Source organism: Plasmodium gonderi (genome assembly GCF_002157705.1).
Source record: "Plasmodium gonderi DNA, contig: Pgo-contig_664, whole genome shotgun sequence".
Taxonomy (NCBI): Eukaryota; Apicomplexa; class Aconoidasida; order Haemosporida; family Plasmodiidae; genus Plasmodium; species Plasmodium gonderi.
This window is the reverse complement of record NW_021629455.1, coordinates 4,806-19,598: the sequence shown is the minus strand read 5'-3', so window position 1 is coordinate 19,598 and position 14,793 is coordinate 4,806. Positions and strand designations below refer to the sequence as shown.

Below are 14,793 nucleotides of genomic sequence, written 5' to 3'. Positions count from 1 at the left end.
TTATAGAAAATTATATTTATTCAAAGCAATAAATATAATTTTCTATAAATTTTATTTTATATATTTTTGTCTTTTTTTATATCTTACAATTTCTATCATTATATAAATAAATATTGATATGAGTACAGTAATTTAAATACTCAATAATATAAGGAGCCATGATATAAATGCTTATAGCAAAAATGTTCATATTGTATTATTATATATTTCCTATGTGAATAAAAAATTTAATACTTAATTTCAAAGCAGATTTTTTTATTCCAATACTATAATATTCCTAGTGCACCTACTAACAGAAATAAAAAAAAAAAACAAAGATGTGAGTTTAATCATAGATTATATATATAATTCATTAAACAATATATTTTTTTCATGGGTAAAATAGGTTTTAAGCATATAATTGCAATTTTTCAGTAACAAGAGTTTATTTCATTCATATATAAATTGATTTCTTCCACAGAAATGTAATAATTATATGTTATTTAGAATGTAAGAATAATATAAAATTATTTATCTAAATACACACCTAAATAAAAAAAATAATTATCATACAAATAATTGTTTAATTTTTTCCCTCTCTTTCTTTAAATAGTATAACGCATAATAAAAAAAAAATGAAGTAAAAATATTTAAAATATTTTGGTACAAATGCTTATTCTGTTTCAAGAATTTGTTACATTTAAGAATAAATATAAAAAATGTACTTTTTTATATATGATTATAAAAAATCTTTTAAAATATAAAAATATAAATATTAATAATATTATCCAATACTCTTATAATGATTTTAAATTAAAATATATATAAATGCATTACATTATTAATATAAATTTGAAACGTTCTTTTCTAGGATTATATGTTAATATTAAAAAGATAGAGATTATTAATATTACATTTTTATGCATATTTCCAATAAGACTTTAGGAATAAATGTTTTATTGCAACATAATTAAAGAAGATGTGTGATTAAATACATATAACAATATATCCAATAGTAAATACAATAATTCATAAATTAATAAAATATATTACCGTATATGGAGAATATATTCACTTATCTGCAAAAAGAACGCCTATAATTATTTTGCTATGAAATGAAAAATTATTACATTATTAATAATATTCTATAAAAAAGATATATGCAATAAAAAATAAAAATTCAATATATTACTCAATGATTTTTTCGGTAGTTCAATGTATGCTTGCTATATATTATAAAATTTAAACATACCTTACTTCTTATATATAGATTTATAATTTTTAAATACTTTTACATTTGTACATGTGTATTTTTATACTTATTTAATTATTCAAATAGTATACATTTTTCAATTTTCACATCTTTTGTTTTTTATCGTACTATGTATACAATCATAATTCTAAAATACACATATATTGATATACTATATTCTTTATAATCCTTCAATTTAGTTATATCAAAATATCTCATTTTTTCAATGTATATCTATTCTTTAAATATTTATATTATATATGTTTTTCCCTTTACTTATTCATTTTAGCACACATATAAATTAATAAATTCGTGCTTATTAATTTTTTTTTTTTAATACTTACTTTTATAACTCGAATATTTTTTATAGTCACTAATTCAAGGTTTGTAAACTAAATTAAATCTGTTGGTATCCATATTTGATAATAATGAACCCATGTAATTTACATACCTACTTCTATATAGAATTATTTTGCTGTTTATTCTTCTTTGAAGACTTATGCCAAGTGAGTTAAACTGAATTGAATTAAATATATGTATTAATTGTGAATTAAATATATTAATAAAAGAATTAATTATAAAATATCTTGTGTTTGGAACAAGTTTATATATCATTTGTTTGTTACTTTGTATAATATAATACATATGACTATAGTAACAAAAGTAATAAAGCATATAATTATATGAGTTTTTAGTGAAAAAAGGGGAGTTTTACGATATATTTTTCCATAGGGAACCTTCTCAATAAATTTATTTAATTGTATGTCATCATCATGTGATATATTAGATGGAACTTTATCACATTTTTTGTTCGGAAGCGTTTAATCTTGAACAAAAACACTTATATTATTTATTTTATCTGAATTATAATAACCAAAATTTAGAAATTTATTTTTATAAGTTAGAAGATTATGCAGCATTTTATCATATATACCTGTAATTGTAATTAACATATTTTTATATTTAATAAGAGTTTTTATATAATCATATATTATTTGCCATTTATTATAATGATATTCTTAATATATAGAGTTTTTTTATTCCTTATGCTTTAATACATTCTCCAAATAAGCTTTATCACCAAGGAAATCATGCATTTGTTTTAATATAGATCTTTTAAGGAATAAATACAAATCGTTACTTCTTTCACATATGTGTTCATTGCTATTAAGATATTTCTTCCGGAAAATATCGAGTTCATACATGGAATCATTATTTCTACTTGTTATTAAATCGGACATATTTATAGTTGCAGTTATGTAATCCAAGTAATAATTTATATCCCTACAATATTTTTCATTAATACCATTTTCGATACATTTTTTCTTTATAATAATATAACCAACCATAACCTTTGGATTAAAAATCTTTATCCAGTCTTCAATGCCCGAGGAGTCGAAAGATAAAGATTTGATTTTTATTGCTAAGTCGTTAATATTTATTTCATTGAGTAATGTCTTTGTAAATTTATTTGAGGGTAAATCCTCATTACTGAATTTCTAATGAATATAAAGAAAATTCATGGTAACCCATATAAATGACAGAAAATAATAAAGTATATTATAATCCTAAAATATATAAATAAAGTAAATTGAAAAAAATTGTTTCTTCAGTTTAATGAAAATCATATATTTATTTCATATAAATTTGTAGAATTGATTCATACATATCACGAAGGAGTTTCAATGCAGAAAAAATATTTATAACATTACAAAATATGCAATATTGTATATAAAAATATAAATAAAAATTAACATTATAATTAATGAACTGTTATCTTTATTATATAATACATGAACTGAAATTTATATTTATTTAAATGCAATAAATATATTTTTCACTTATTAGTGTTAATAAGTGTTATTATAGGATATGAATGAAGAAATATAAATAACATGTATATTACACTATTATTCTCACATACAATTGTAAATAAAATATATTCATGGAAAAAAAGTTATGGATATATACATATAAACCGTTTATAGATATATATTACCATACTAACAGGGAAGATAATATTTGTTATATTATATATGAATTCACTTATATAATGTTTGTATAGTTTAGATATATATTATATTAATTGTCTTATGTATTATACATTTTATATAATAGATTTAAAATTATAATATAGTGCATAAATTAATTCCTTACTGTATCACGTAAAAATATAAATATATAATAAATAATTTCTATAATGAACAGAAAAATGCAGAACTATTATATCATCCTCTAAGTAAAGATAATATCATAAAATAATTAATAATACATAAATAAATAATTCTCTTTATTTTTTACATTTGAACCATGTATTATACTATTTTTTTAAAATTCATAATCCTTATATTAAATCTAAACGTATTCTGTGTATATATGGCATAACTTATTTAAAACGAGTGAATATTTAATAATAATATGAATTTTTTTGCTGTATATTGAAGAATTCGTTATCCATATATAATACACTATTATATTTATTACATAATTAGAAACATTATTATTCATATATTAGTGAAAATGTTGACTAGATGTTAAATGCATTGTTCATGCATCAGTGGAAAACAAAAATATGATAATATATTTAGCATGTTTTTTTTATTATGTATGTAATACTTATATATATATATTTTAATAATTTAATACTTTGATATTTTTCTTCCTTTGGGATAAATTTTACAATGTGTACATATCATATATATGGAGAATTTGTAGTAAAATATAGTGTATATATTATTTATCACAGTATATATGTAAATAATGCAAAGGTTGTACTGTATAATTATCATAATATGTTTATAAATTAAATTTATATACATTAATGGACTATAGAGTTATGATTTAATATAATGCTATCATTTTTTTCACACATATAATGCACTGTGAGTAAATTAAAAAATTCTAATTCAATTATTCTTTTCTTTTAGTCATTAGATTTTTATTTTTTTTTTTATGATATTATACAAATTATATTATTTCAGTCCTATTTATATTTAAATTTATTATAAAACACAAACGTAATACATGTACGCATATATTATTATTCAAGATCATCATTATTATATTGTTAAGTCCCCTTATTTGTGAAAATAATATGAAGGTCGATATTATACCTTATTATAATATATATAAATAATTAAAAATTTATTAACCATGTAGTAAAAAAAATATTAATTATATATATTTAAATTGTAATAATTTAATATAAAATTTATTTAATATATATGAATGAAATTATTTTTGAATAAACTATTTTTTTATTGCTAAATTTAAAAAAATTACTTGTACATTTATTGTATATGAGAAATTTTCTGAATTTTATAATATATTACTATCAAAATAAATAAAAACATATATTATTACTATTTTTTTTTTCTATATTTATAAATAGATACTATGATATACGGAAATAAAGTATTATATTTAAATAAAGTGTTGTTAATATTCCTATATAAATATTTATATTTTTTCTTCTTTTATTCATAATGATAACTGTACACGCAATAATAGTTTCATTATAATTATCCATGCAACGTGTATTGTCAATTTTGTTGAAAGTAAATAAAATTAATTTATTATAACGCGAGTATATATTATAAAAATATATTAAACAAATTATTTTAAATTATTAAGAACAAAAGAAAAAAAAGAAATTGAAAAAAATGTATTTAAAAAACTATTCTGCATAATAATTTATTAATTACTAACATAATATTCATGTTCTCTTAAAAATAGAATGATTTAATTTTATATATAATAATGGAATGAAAAATGTATTAAATTAAACTGAAAAGATGTATATGATAACAAATATTAACATTTATGTTTTTCCAACTTATTGTTTAATGTAATAATATAATATAAATTTTTTTTTGTATAATATCAATATGGATAAGTAATGTCGCCTGAATATACTTTCTAACGCATTATCATAAATTTCATCTAAAATAGTAATATAAAATGTATTGCAAATACACAGAATATGAAATATTACCATTTAGTTATATGATGTCATCTTCCAAAAATATCGAATTTTTTCTATTTTCATCCTTACATATAGATATAGAAATAATTTTTAAAAAAATTATTTTTACATTATATGTAATGCGTGATTGTGTTCATAATTTATTGCTAACTTCTGGTAACATCTCTATATATATCATTGATAACCCATTATGATAAAAAATTATGTAAAATATAATTATACATTTTATACTGTGATATTGTAATTAATTGCAATATAAAGATAACTCTACTAATATCTGATATATTCTGTTAGACTAACATAAAAACATATACATTTAGTACTATAAATAGTTAATCTAATAATATTTTATATAAAAAAAAATATATAAAAAAACTAGCTCTATTTCATATATAACAATAAATATTGAATCATCTATACTATATAATATTACATTGTTCCACATTTGACATACATATTAAAACAAATATTTTTTAGCACATTTAAGTTCCTATTATATAATGTTATATATATTAATCATAAAAACTCTATACAAATTATGCTTACAAAATGGATTTTTTATAGTATAATACACTTAACATTGGTTATTGTATTAATAATGTTTTTATAATGAGAATACATGCGAAGATAAGTTATTATTATTCATGATTTTATATATTAATATATTTGGGTGGTAACAATTTTTAATTTTGTTACTTATATGAATGTAACTTATTAAAGTATTAACATTATATTAAATCAGTATTTCATTGAAATCAAAATATTATTTTTCTTAAAAATTTATATTTATGGATACAAGTAATTTGCTTATTATAATTTGTTTTATTATAAGTATATAACGCATTATTTCTTAATTGAATAAATTTTTATATATGTATATTTCTTCATATCTAATATTTATTTATTGATAATCGATTATTTTTTTTTGATAAATATTGAACCCAATTATTGTGGTAATATAAATATCTTAACGAAATGAAGAAGTAAGAAATATATTAAAATTTATCTATAACTAGATCATTCCATAATTAAGATTATTTTATAATCTATGAATACAAATATTAATAAATATTTTTAGTAAAATTATAATCGAATTCATATAATAGACAATTTATCTAACGCAATAATTACATCTATTAAATTTTTTTTCATGTCCTTTTATTTATAATATAATTATTTCTTAATACATTTCCTACATTGTTACTTATATATAAATTCTGAATTAACATTTCACTATATTGGAATTTATAACATAAAATAAATCAGCTTGATTAATTAATATTGTTTATTTTTTTAAGGATATAGTTATATTTTTGTAAATTTTTTCTATTGATTCATATGTATACAATGTAACTAATGTTTTTTAATATAAATTATTACTTATTTTGCTTAATTTTATTGTTAAATACATAAAAGACATAATTTATATATCTATATAGTAGATCACATAGTAAATCTTGGTAATTTAGTGTAAAATATAATTTATCATAGCGAATAAAAAAATTTTTAAATTAATAATATAATCAATGATATATATAAAAACAATAAATATGCAGTGAGGTTAATCATTAAAAAAAATTTAGAGTACAATTGTAAATATTTTATACTAATTAATAATTATAAACTTTTCATGTAGCAGTTATAACATATAATAAATAATTCTATGCAATACAAATAATTATGCGCACAATAGAAAGTTAGTTTCAACTATAAAGTCAATTTTCTTCACAATTATATTCATTTTTGTAATATTATCTTCTGATTTTATAAAACATATAATAACTTGTTTGTTACAAATATATTATTTATACTGTTTGAATCTTACATATTTTTATAATTGCTGAATAAAATTTAAAAATCAAGAATGTACATAAATGGAATATTTTTTCAACGTTATACATAAACATTAAATCTTGTGCATATATTTATACAACTATTATTAGATATGTCATTTGGTTCACAATTTCATTTATCAAAATAGAAGTGTTATATGAAAAAAAAATATATAAAAATAATAATCCTAATATATGTATAGATATATATAATAAACATAAAACTATCTAATGAATTAGGAAAACATTATGATAAATTTTCTTGTAATAAGTTTTCCTACTAAATATTGTCAATTAAATATTCATCTTTATAAAATGTAAAATTTTTTCTTTTTTATTTAAAATAATCTTATATGTTATATTATTGAAGTTATATACATGTGGACGAAAAAGTAGATTTAATGATTTTCTTGATTGCATGTATTTTTTTAATTTATCATCGAACTATTTAAAAATATAATAATATAATTATAAAGAGAAACATATTTTTCTTTTTATATCTCATTCATAATTAAAATTACAGTATAATAAATTAACAGACATATAGAACTATAGATATTAAGGAATTTATTTTATTAATATATATTGTAATTGAAATAAATTTTATTTAATCATATAATTTCATATTATAACATGTATTTCATTCATGAGTTATATATATAGAAAAGCACGAATTATTTTTCATATATCTAAATAAAGTATATAATAAAAATATGAGTGTAATATTATACGTATATTCTATGATTTATTTAATTAGATATGATGATACAATTGTGTACAGCATATATTACATTTATGTTTGCAAAATTATATCATAACCTCTAATTACATTTTTTTGACATCTGGAAAAATGAAATATTTTCGAGGTCTTTTATTATGATCTCTTTACACATATATATTTTTAAAGTATTTTAGCTGCATTATATTCTTCAAAAGAATGTTTAGATTCATGTGAGATTTTTATGAATTGATATTTCGTAATATGATTATATCAGTAATTTTATTTAAGTAATAATTTCTGAGCAATCTAAATTTTCATCACGAGGTTACAGACTTATATTATAAATAATTTCCATGTATCGGAATATGTTTTTACCTACACTTGTAAATGTTCATTGATTAATGTCAAAACACATGGATACATAGAAAAATTCTGTTAATCCTTATAATCTTCCATGTTGTTTAATTAAAAAGGTTCACAAAATAGTAATCATTTTTTATAAACACTATATTACAATTTATAATAATACAGTATAAATTATATTAACATCTTGAAAAATATATTATGAAACACATTATTATACAAATACATTGTAGTTTTGTTTTATATTACATAATAAGTTAATCATAAGGGAATGATCTAGTGTGGATGTTCCTATATATATGATATTATGATTATACTTTACATAGATAATTTTATGTTAAAATAAAAATTCGTTACCCATAAAAATCATCATGTACTTCTTAAGATATTCATTCATCTGGAAATAAACTGGATTATTTCATCGTATTACCCTGTATGTGTGTTCTTATATTTTGTTTCATTATTTTTTCGGATTCTTAATAATCTTGAAAACAATTGATCATTTATTGTCAAATTTAAAATATTATGCTCTGTTGTTCTGTGGCACAAGTTATGCTGTTATGTCATAGATAATTCATAATAGATATTTTTATTAACATCAATTTTATTTAAATATATATTCCTTATATAAATTATGTAAGATTCATCCTTAACAAAATCATGCATGCTCAGATGTACAAGTTTACTATTATTTTTATAATGGTAAAACTGCCTGAATAATTAATATTCGTATGTTTGTATAATGATGTAATGCTACATTATCCAATAATTATCCGATGTTCATAATTAATGTGTTCCATATAAGAACTTGTATAATTGTATTTAATATGTAATTTAGAGTCCTGTAATGTATAAACGCATTAAAGAATTTCAGGATTCAATAATTATTTATTTTTCCTTTTTAACATGTTCTAAAATTATCCATTAACATATTAACTTATACAGTGTTTATATTTTTAATAAAACCAGGGATTACTTCTACTAGAATATACTTTATTATCTCATTGAATCATTTTTCTAAAAGATGTTCAACTATATATTTTATCAGAAGTGTGTAAATACAGATACAATTAAGAATTCATATTTTTCCATATTATATAGCATACTATATAGCTTGAGAGTATACTAGTAATAAATAAACACTAATAGATAATTTTTTAAAGAAGACATATTGTATATTTCACTATAAAATAAGAATGCTCATTGGATAATCCACAAAGTTATGTAATTGTGTATTTTCTTATAAATATATAATAACTGAAAATATAATACTATTAGATATATCTTATCGTAAATGTTCCTTTATCCTTCAGGCACTCATCTTGAAGAAAAATTATTTTTATCATATTTTTTAAGACAAATGCTTCTGGTATTAACTTACATATACAAGCATTCGATTAATATATATATATATATAGCCCATATAATATTTTATTATACTAAAGAAACATATATATATAATTCTACGTAGGGTACTAATATAAATTAGAGGAATATTAATGGACAAAAAATGAATAAATAAAAATATATACAGTTACATAAAATATTTTGTCTTTTTCTATTGTATGCATTTAAATATTTTAATTTAAATTAATTGATTTATAAATCTTTCAATTTATATGCAATAATATCATTTTATATAATAATGCAATGATCATATTTTATTTCACATTTATTCTATGAAATTAATTTATTCAATTATATATATGAATAAATAAAAAAATAATTTTCAAAAAAAATTTATTTCATATTAATTTTTTATAATGCATGATATAGATTTTAATGACGTTAAAAAAAGCATCTGAAATATTCATATGTAATAAAATTAATATTTAACAATATTAATTTGATTTAAATTAGTATTTATTCATTTACTTTATTTTATACATGTTTTTATATGTATTCTTCCAATTCATGGGAAAAAATATTAAAATTTTCTTTCCTTTATTGTTTCATATACAAAAAAACACAAATACTTTCTATTCTTATATTTCTACACACCAAGTATTCATTTAGTGGAACTTCAATTACTAAATAATTTTAATTAAATGAAATTACACAGGATTATAACCTATATAACTCCATCTGAGATAATCAGGAAATGAGTTATCATAATGTAATTTATGATTATATATTTTATTTTTCTTCGCCTTTCTATTACATATCATGTTTATTTTTGTGTCATTTATATTACGAAATTTCCTTCCTATGGGTGATAACTTGTGTAAATGATAATTATATGAATCATATGTAGCACATTGATTTATAACGTATGGCTATGTAGTCTATATATCAATATGATTATGTAATTCATGAATATTAATGAAAATTGCATATACTTTATATAAAACGACAAAAGTCACAAAAATTACAACAGCTACAAGGACTATAGTGCTAAATATTTTAACTAGGCTAAATCTGCTATCTTTGTAATGTAACACATCAGAAGTTATGAGTTCACTTGTTGACATATCAGAGTGCACTATTCTAGATTTTAATATTCCTTCTTCATCTACTGAATATATTATTTCTTCATCTTCTAAATATATTCCTTCTTTATTTGAAGAATATGTTCCTTCTTCATCAGCTGAATATTTTCTTTGTTCATGATCTGTATATATGGTATGTTTTTCAGGATGTATAACATTCGTAGCATCATCCTTTATATTTTTTACTTCTTCGCATTTTAGATGAGTTAATGTAGTTTTGGGATCATATTGAATATATTTGCTATAAAATTCTGGGAAATCATTGTTAACTGTCTCTCGATCCTTTTCACTAAAATAATTATATAATGATTGTATACCTTTTACATAATCACATAATTCCTTACAACTTTTTTCGCTGTTGTTATTCATAGTTCTGAGATAATTGTGATCGACATAATAATCATACAATTGCTTTCTCTTCCCCCAATCATTGTAACTAACAATCTTAGTATCAATAATACAATTCTGGGGAATGGGTGAACTCGACCAGGCATATACCGCATTCATATTAGCCATAATTTGAAGGTAAATATTGTTACGTTCTTGATGTTTCTCCATGAAAATGGCTGCTAACTTTTCATACAACCAGAAATTTAAAAGATCGCAAATATTATCTTTGACATATGAATCCTTTGATATATTATCTTGCTTCTTTAAATATTTTATAAATTTTGAACAAAGAAGTTTAATTCTTGAATTATTTCTGAAGGAATATACTCCATTTCCGCAGAATTCAAAAGTCCTAGGTAATTTAATAGATCCATCATTCAAACTAATATAAAATTTCTTTGAAGGCAGTTTATTTATGCTAAAGTCCTTAAAAGTAAAATGTAGAAAAAAAATATTTAAATATCCATGTATATGCACTTTTTTATTATTTTTTTTTTTCTTATTTAAGTGAGCGTGTAATATTTAATCATATATAATTATTTTTTAATTAATCAGTGTAAATTTCAAAATACACTTGCATTTACACATGTATGATCCATTTTTTTAACTGATAATGTGTGAAATGTAAGAAATTATATAATTATTATAATATTAAGTATATATGAAAGTATTTAGAGCTTCCTGTGTTTAATGCTAACATGTAATATACTTGTCTAATACTATAAGCATTTTATTTCTAAAATATTCTAATAAAAATTTAAGTATTTTTTTGAAATATAAGTTTATAATATAATTACATAAATAACATAAATGATCATTTTAAGTAGATGTTTCACAATTTGAACAATAGATATAATAAATAAAGTATTATATAAATAATTGTTTTACCATAATATATTACAATATATGAATATATAATGTTCAACTTCAAAAGAATATGTAAAGTTTATTTTTTTTATTATTAGAAAATATATATAAAACTAAAATAAAATATTTTACTTTCTATATTTAACATAGATAAGATATATCATTTTTGTGTATTTGCATTTCTTTTGATATCTTATATTCTCCTATTAAAAATAGGGTGCGGTATACTCTGTTAATTATATCTTGTTGCATAAGTACTTTTATTACATAATAATATTATTTGAATATTTTTAATGAACTCATATTAATTAGATTTTATTTTCTATATATTTTTAATAAAAAAATTTACATTATCATTTAATATTTTCTGTTCAATATTCTGCATTCACACATTTTGTTTTTTTATGCATATTAATTTTTTATATTTTGTCGATTTAATATATTTTAAAAGATATTAGATATGAGTTCGAAATAAAATAAAATTATAAGTTATAGTAAAGATAGAATTCTATAAATGAATTTATGCATAGTGTTAAAATTTTAATTAACACTCAATAAGTAAAAATTTTTTTTATTAGAGCACAATTTTTAAGAGATTTTATGTATAAAAATAAATATTATTATGTATGTAATATATTTATTGAATAAAGTAAAAGTATAATAATTATGTATTCACCGATAATTAAATATTATATAATTTTTCATTTAAAATATTATTTACCAATGTGATTGCATATAGCATATTTTAATGAGCTTCTAATTTTTGAAATAATGTACATAGATAAAAAAATATAATTTCTTATGTAATCGCTAGAAATATTTCATGAAAAAAAATAATATTCTTATTTTTTCTGAAAAAATAATATGTATGAAAAAGAATATGCTTAATTTTATGATTATATAATAGGTTTATATTTAAATAATAATTATAATTTATGTCAGTTATTCTTAAGTTTCATGAACATTAACCTAATTTTCTGTTTACTTGTTTTTACAGTATTATACACATTTATTGTGATATATTACTTGAACTAATAGGTAATTTTTTTTTATTTATGTGGCTTTGTTGAAGTAATTAGATTCATTATAAATGATATTTTTTTATATTAAATTATTAATGTATTGAAGCTACTAATTATCTAATATTAACAAGTTAGGTAACGTACGCATTATAATATATAAAGAAGTTGTATTAACAAATAATATAAATCAATGTAGAAAATAAAATATATCACTATAATTCTATTAATAATGAACTTAATAGAAGGTAGAATATACATTAATTTATATAGTATTTTATTATATTTTTTAACTTATTATACTGAGGGAAGCTTATCGTATTTAGAATCAACACGATTGTAACGAATAATTAATATTCAATATTTTATAATTAAAATAATATAAATCAAATATATACACATTTACATTTCAAGAGTATATAATTATTGTTTTTGATGTTTTTACTATAAGAATGAATTATAAATTTTGGTAATTTCTTGATTTATGAACATTTGCATAAACATTATTTCGTATTTTAATGATTAATAAGAAAATAAAATTTTTCTATTGATTTTAAAATACATGTATCTTCACTCTATTTTAATTTATATTAAAGTATTTTGTTACATTAATAAATATATATTTAATCTACTATCATGAATTTAGATTCTCATTTAGCTTTCGATTAATATTTAGGTATATATTCGGAAAATTAATAGATTAAATTTAACAATTAAAAAGTAAAATATATAATTATAAGCATAATATTATATTATGATTTATTTTTAACTATACATTATATAATTTTTTTTATGTACAAGTGTGTTTTTATATTATAAAAAGTAAATGAGCCATAATGCTATTAAAACATTTCTTTCCGCAAAAACTCACTCTTAAAAAATAATGATAAAACACTTTATGTTATAAATATATTTATGTTGAATAATATAATAAGATGAACATTACTATGATTTGAAAGTATATAAAAATAAATTAAAATAATACATAAAATGTAAAAATTCTATAATTTACGATATGGGCTATGTTACATAAGTTAGGAATGGGAATTAATTACAGAATTCATTCTTTAATAAATTTATAAACTAAAGGTAATTTATCCTATATATTTAAATAATAATGTTGGGTAATTTAAGAAGAGGTAATTAAATAGCAATCCTTGTTTACATAAATTATGAAAACTTCTCCTATTATTGTAATATGTAGCAACATTATGAGATAGTAATATATCTTGTATGTGAATATATTTATTTTATTGTTTCTAATGAGAATATATTAAATGTTGATAATTTTAGTAAAAATATATATGAATTTAATAATAACAATATCAATGGAAGACATAAAAAATAACACTATTTAACCTTTAGATAATAACTATAAAGCTTCATATATATAGTGAAGTTTTCAAGAAATTAATGTATATCCTTTTTTTATGTAATTAAAATAATGTATTATATGGAAGAACACAATATATAATGGCATGATCTAATAACAAATAATAAAGAAAACTGAAAAATTGATGTTCACTTAGCCTCTCTGCGACAAAAGCACGCTCCATTGTTAAAAATGGCATTTAGCAATGTAAAAAAAAAATATAATCTTAGTTCTTGCACTTCTTATGCTTCCTCTACATTTTTAAAAATATTTTCTTTGTAAATTATTATTAGATAGAGTAATATTTAATTAAAAAATGGTTACGTATATTTAATAAAGAAATTTTAATAACTTATATTAATATATATAACATATATATATTGTTATATATTAAAATAATAAGTATTATATATAATAAATATTATGGAGATTTTTTATTTTGTTTAAATTCTCTAAATGTATCATAAAATATAATATTACATGACTTCGGCTATATTATGATATTTGAATATTTATGAATAAAA

The 14,793-nt window shown here is 18.9% G+C and overlaps 1 protein-coding gene across 1 annotated transcript; it reads right to left on the bottom strand.

Moving 5' to 3' along the window:
• Positions 1 to 10,186: 10,186 nt before the first annotated feature.
• PGO_004075 (variable surface protein) lies at positions 10,187 to 11,610 on the bottom strand (the record flags this gene model as incomplete). The annotated part of the gene is made up of 3 exons (XM_028691417.1): positions 10,187 to 10,351; positions 10,472 to 11,407; positions 11,584 to 11,610. 3 exons carry the CDS (start codon positions 11,608 to 11,610, stop codon positions 10,187 to 10,189), a joined length of 1,128 nt encoding a protein of 375 aa, XP_028547218.1.
• Positions 11,611 to 14,793: the final 3,183 nt, after the last annotated feature.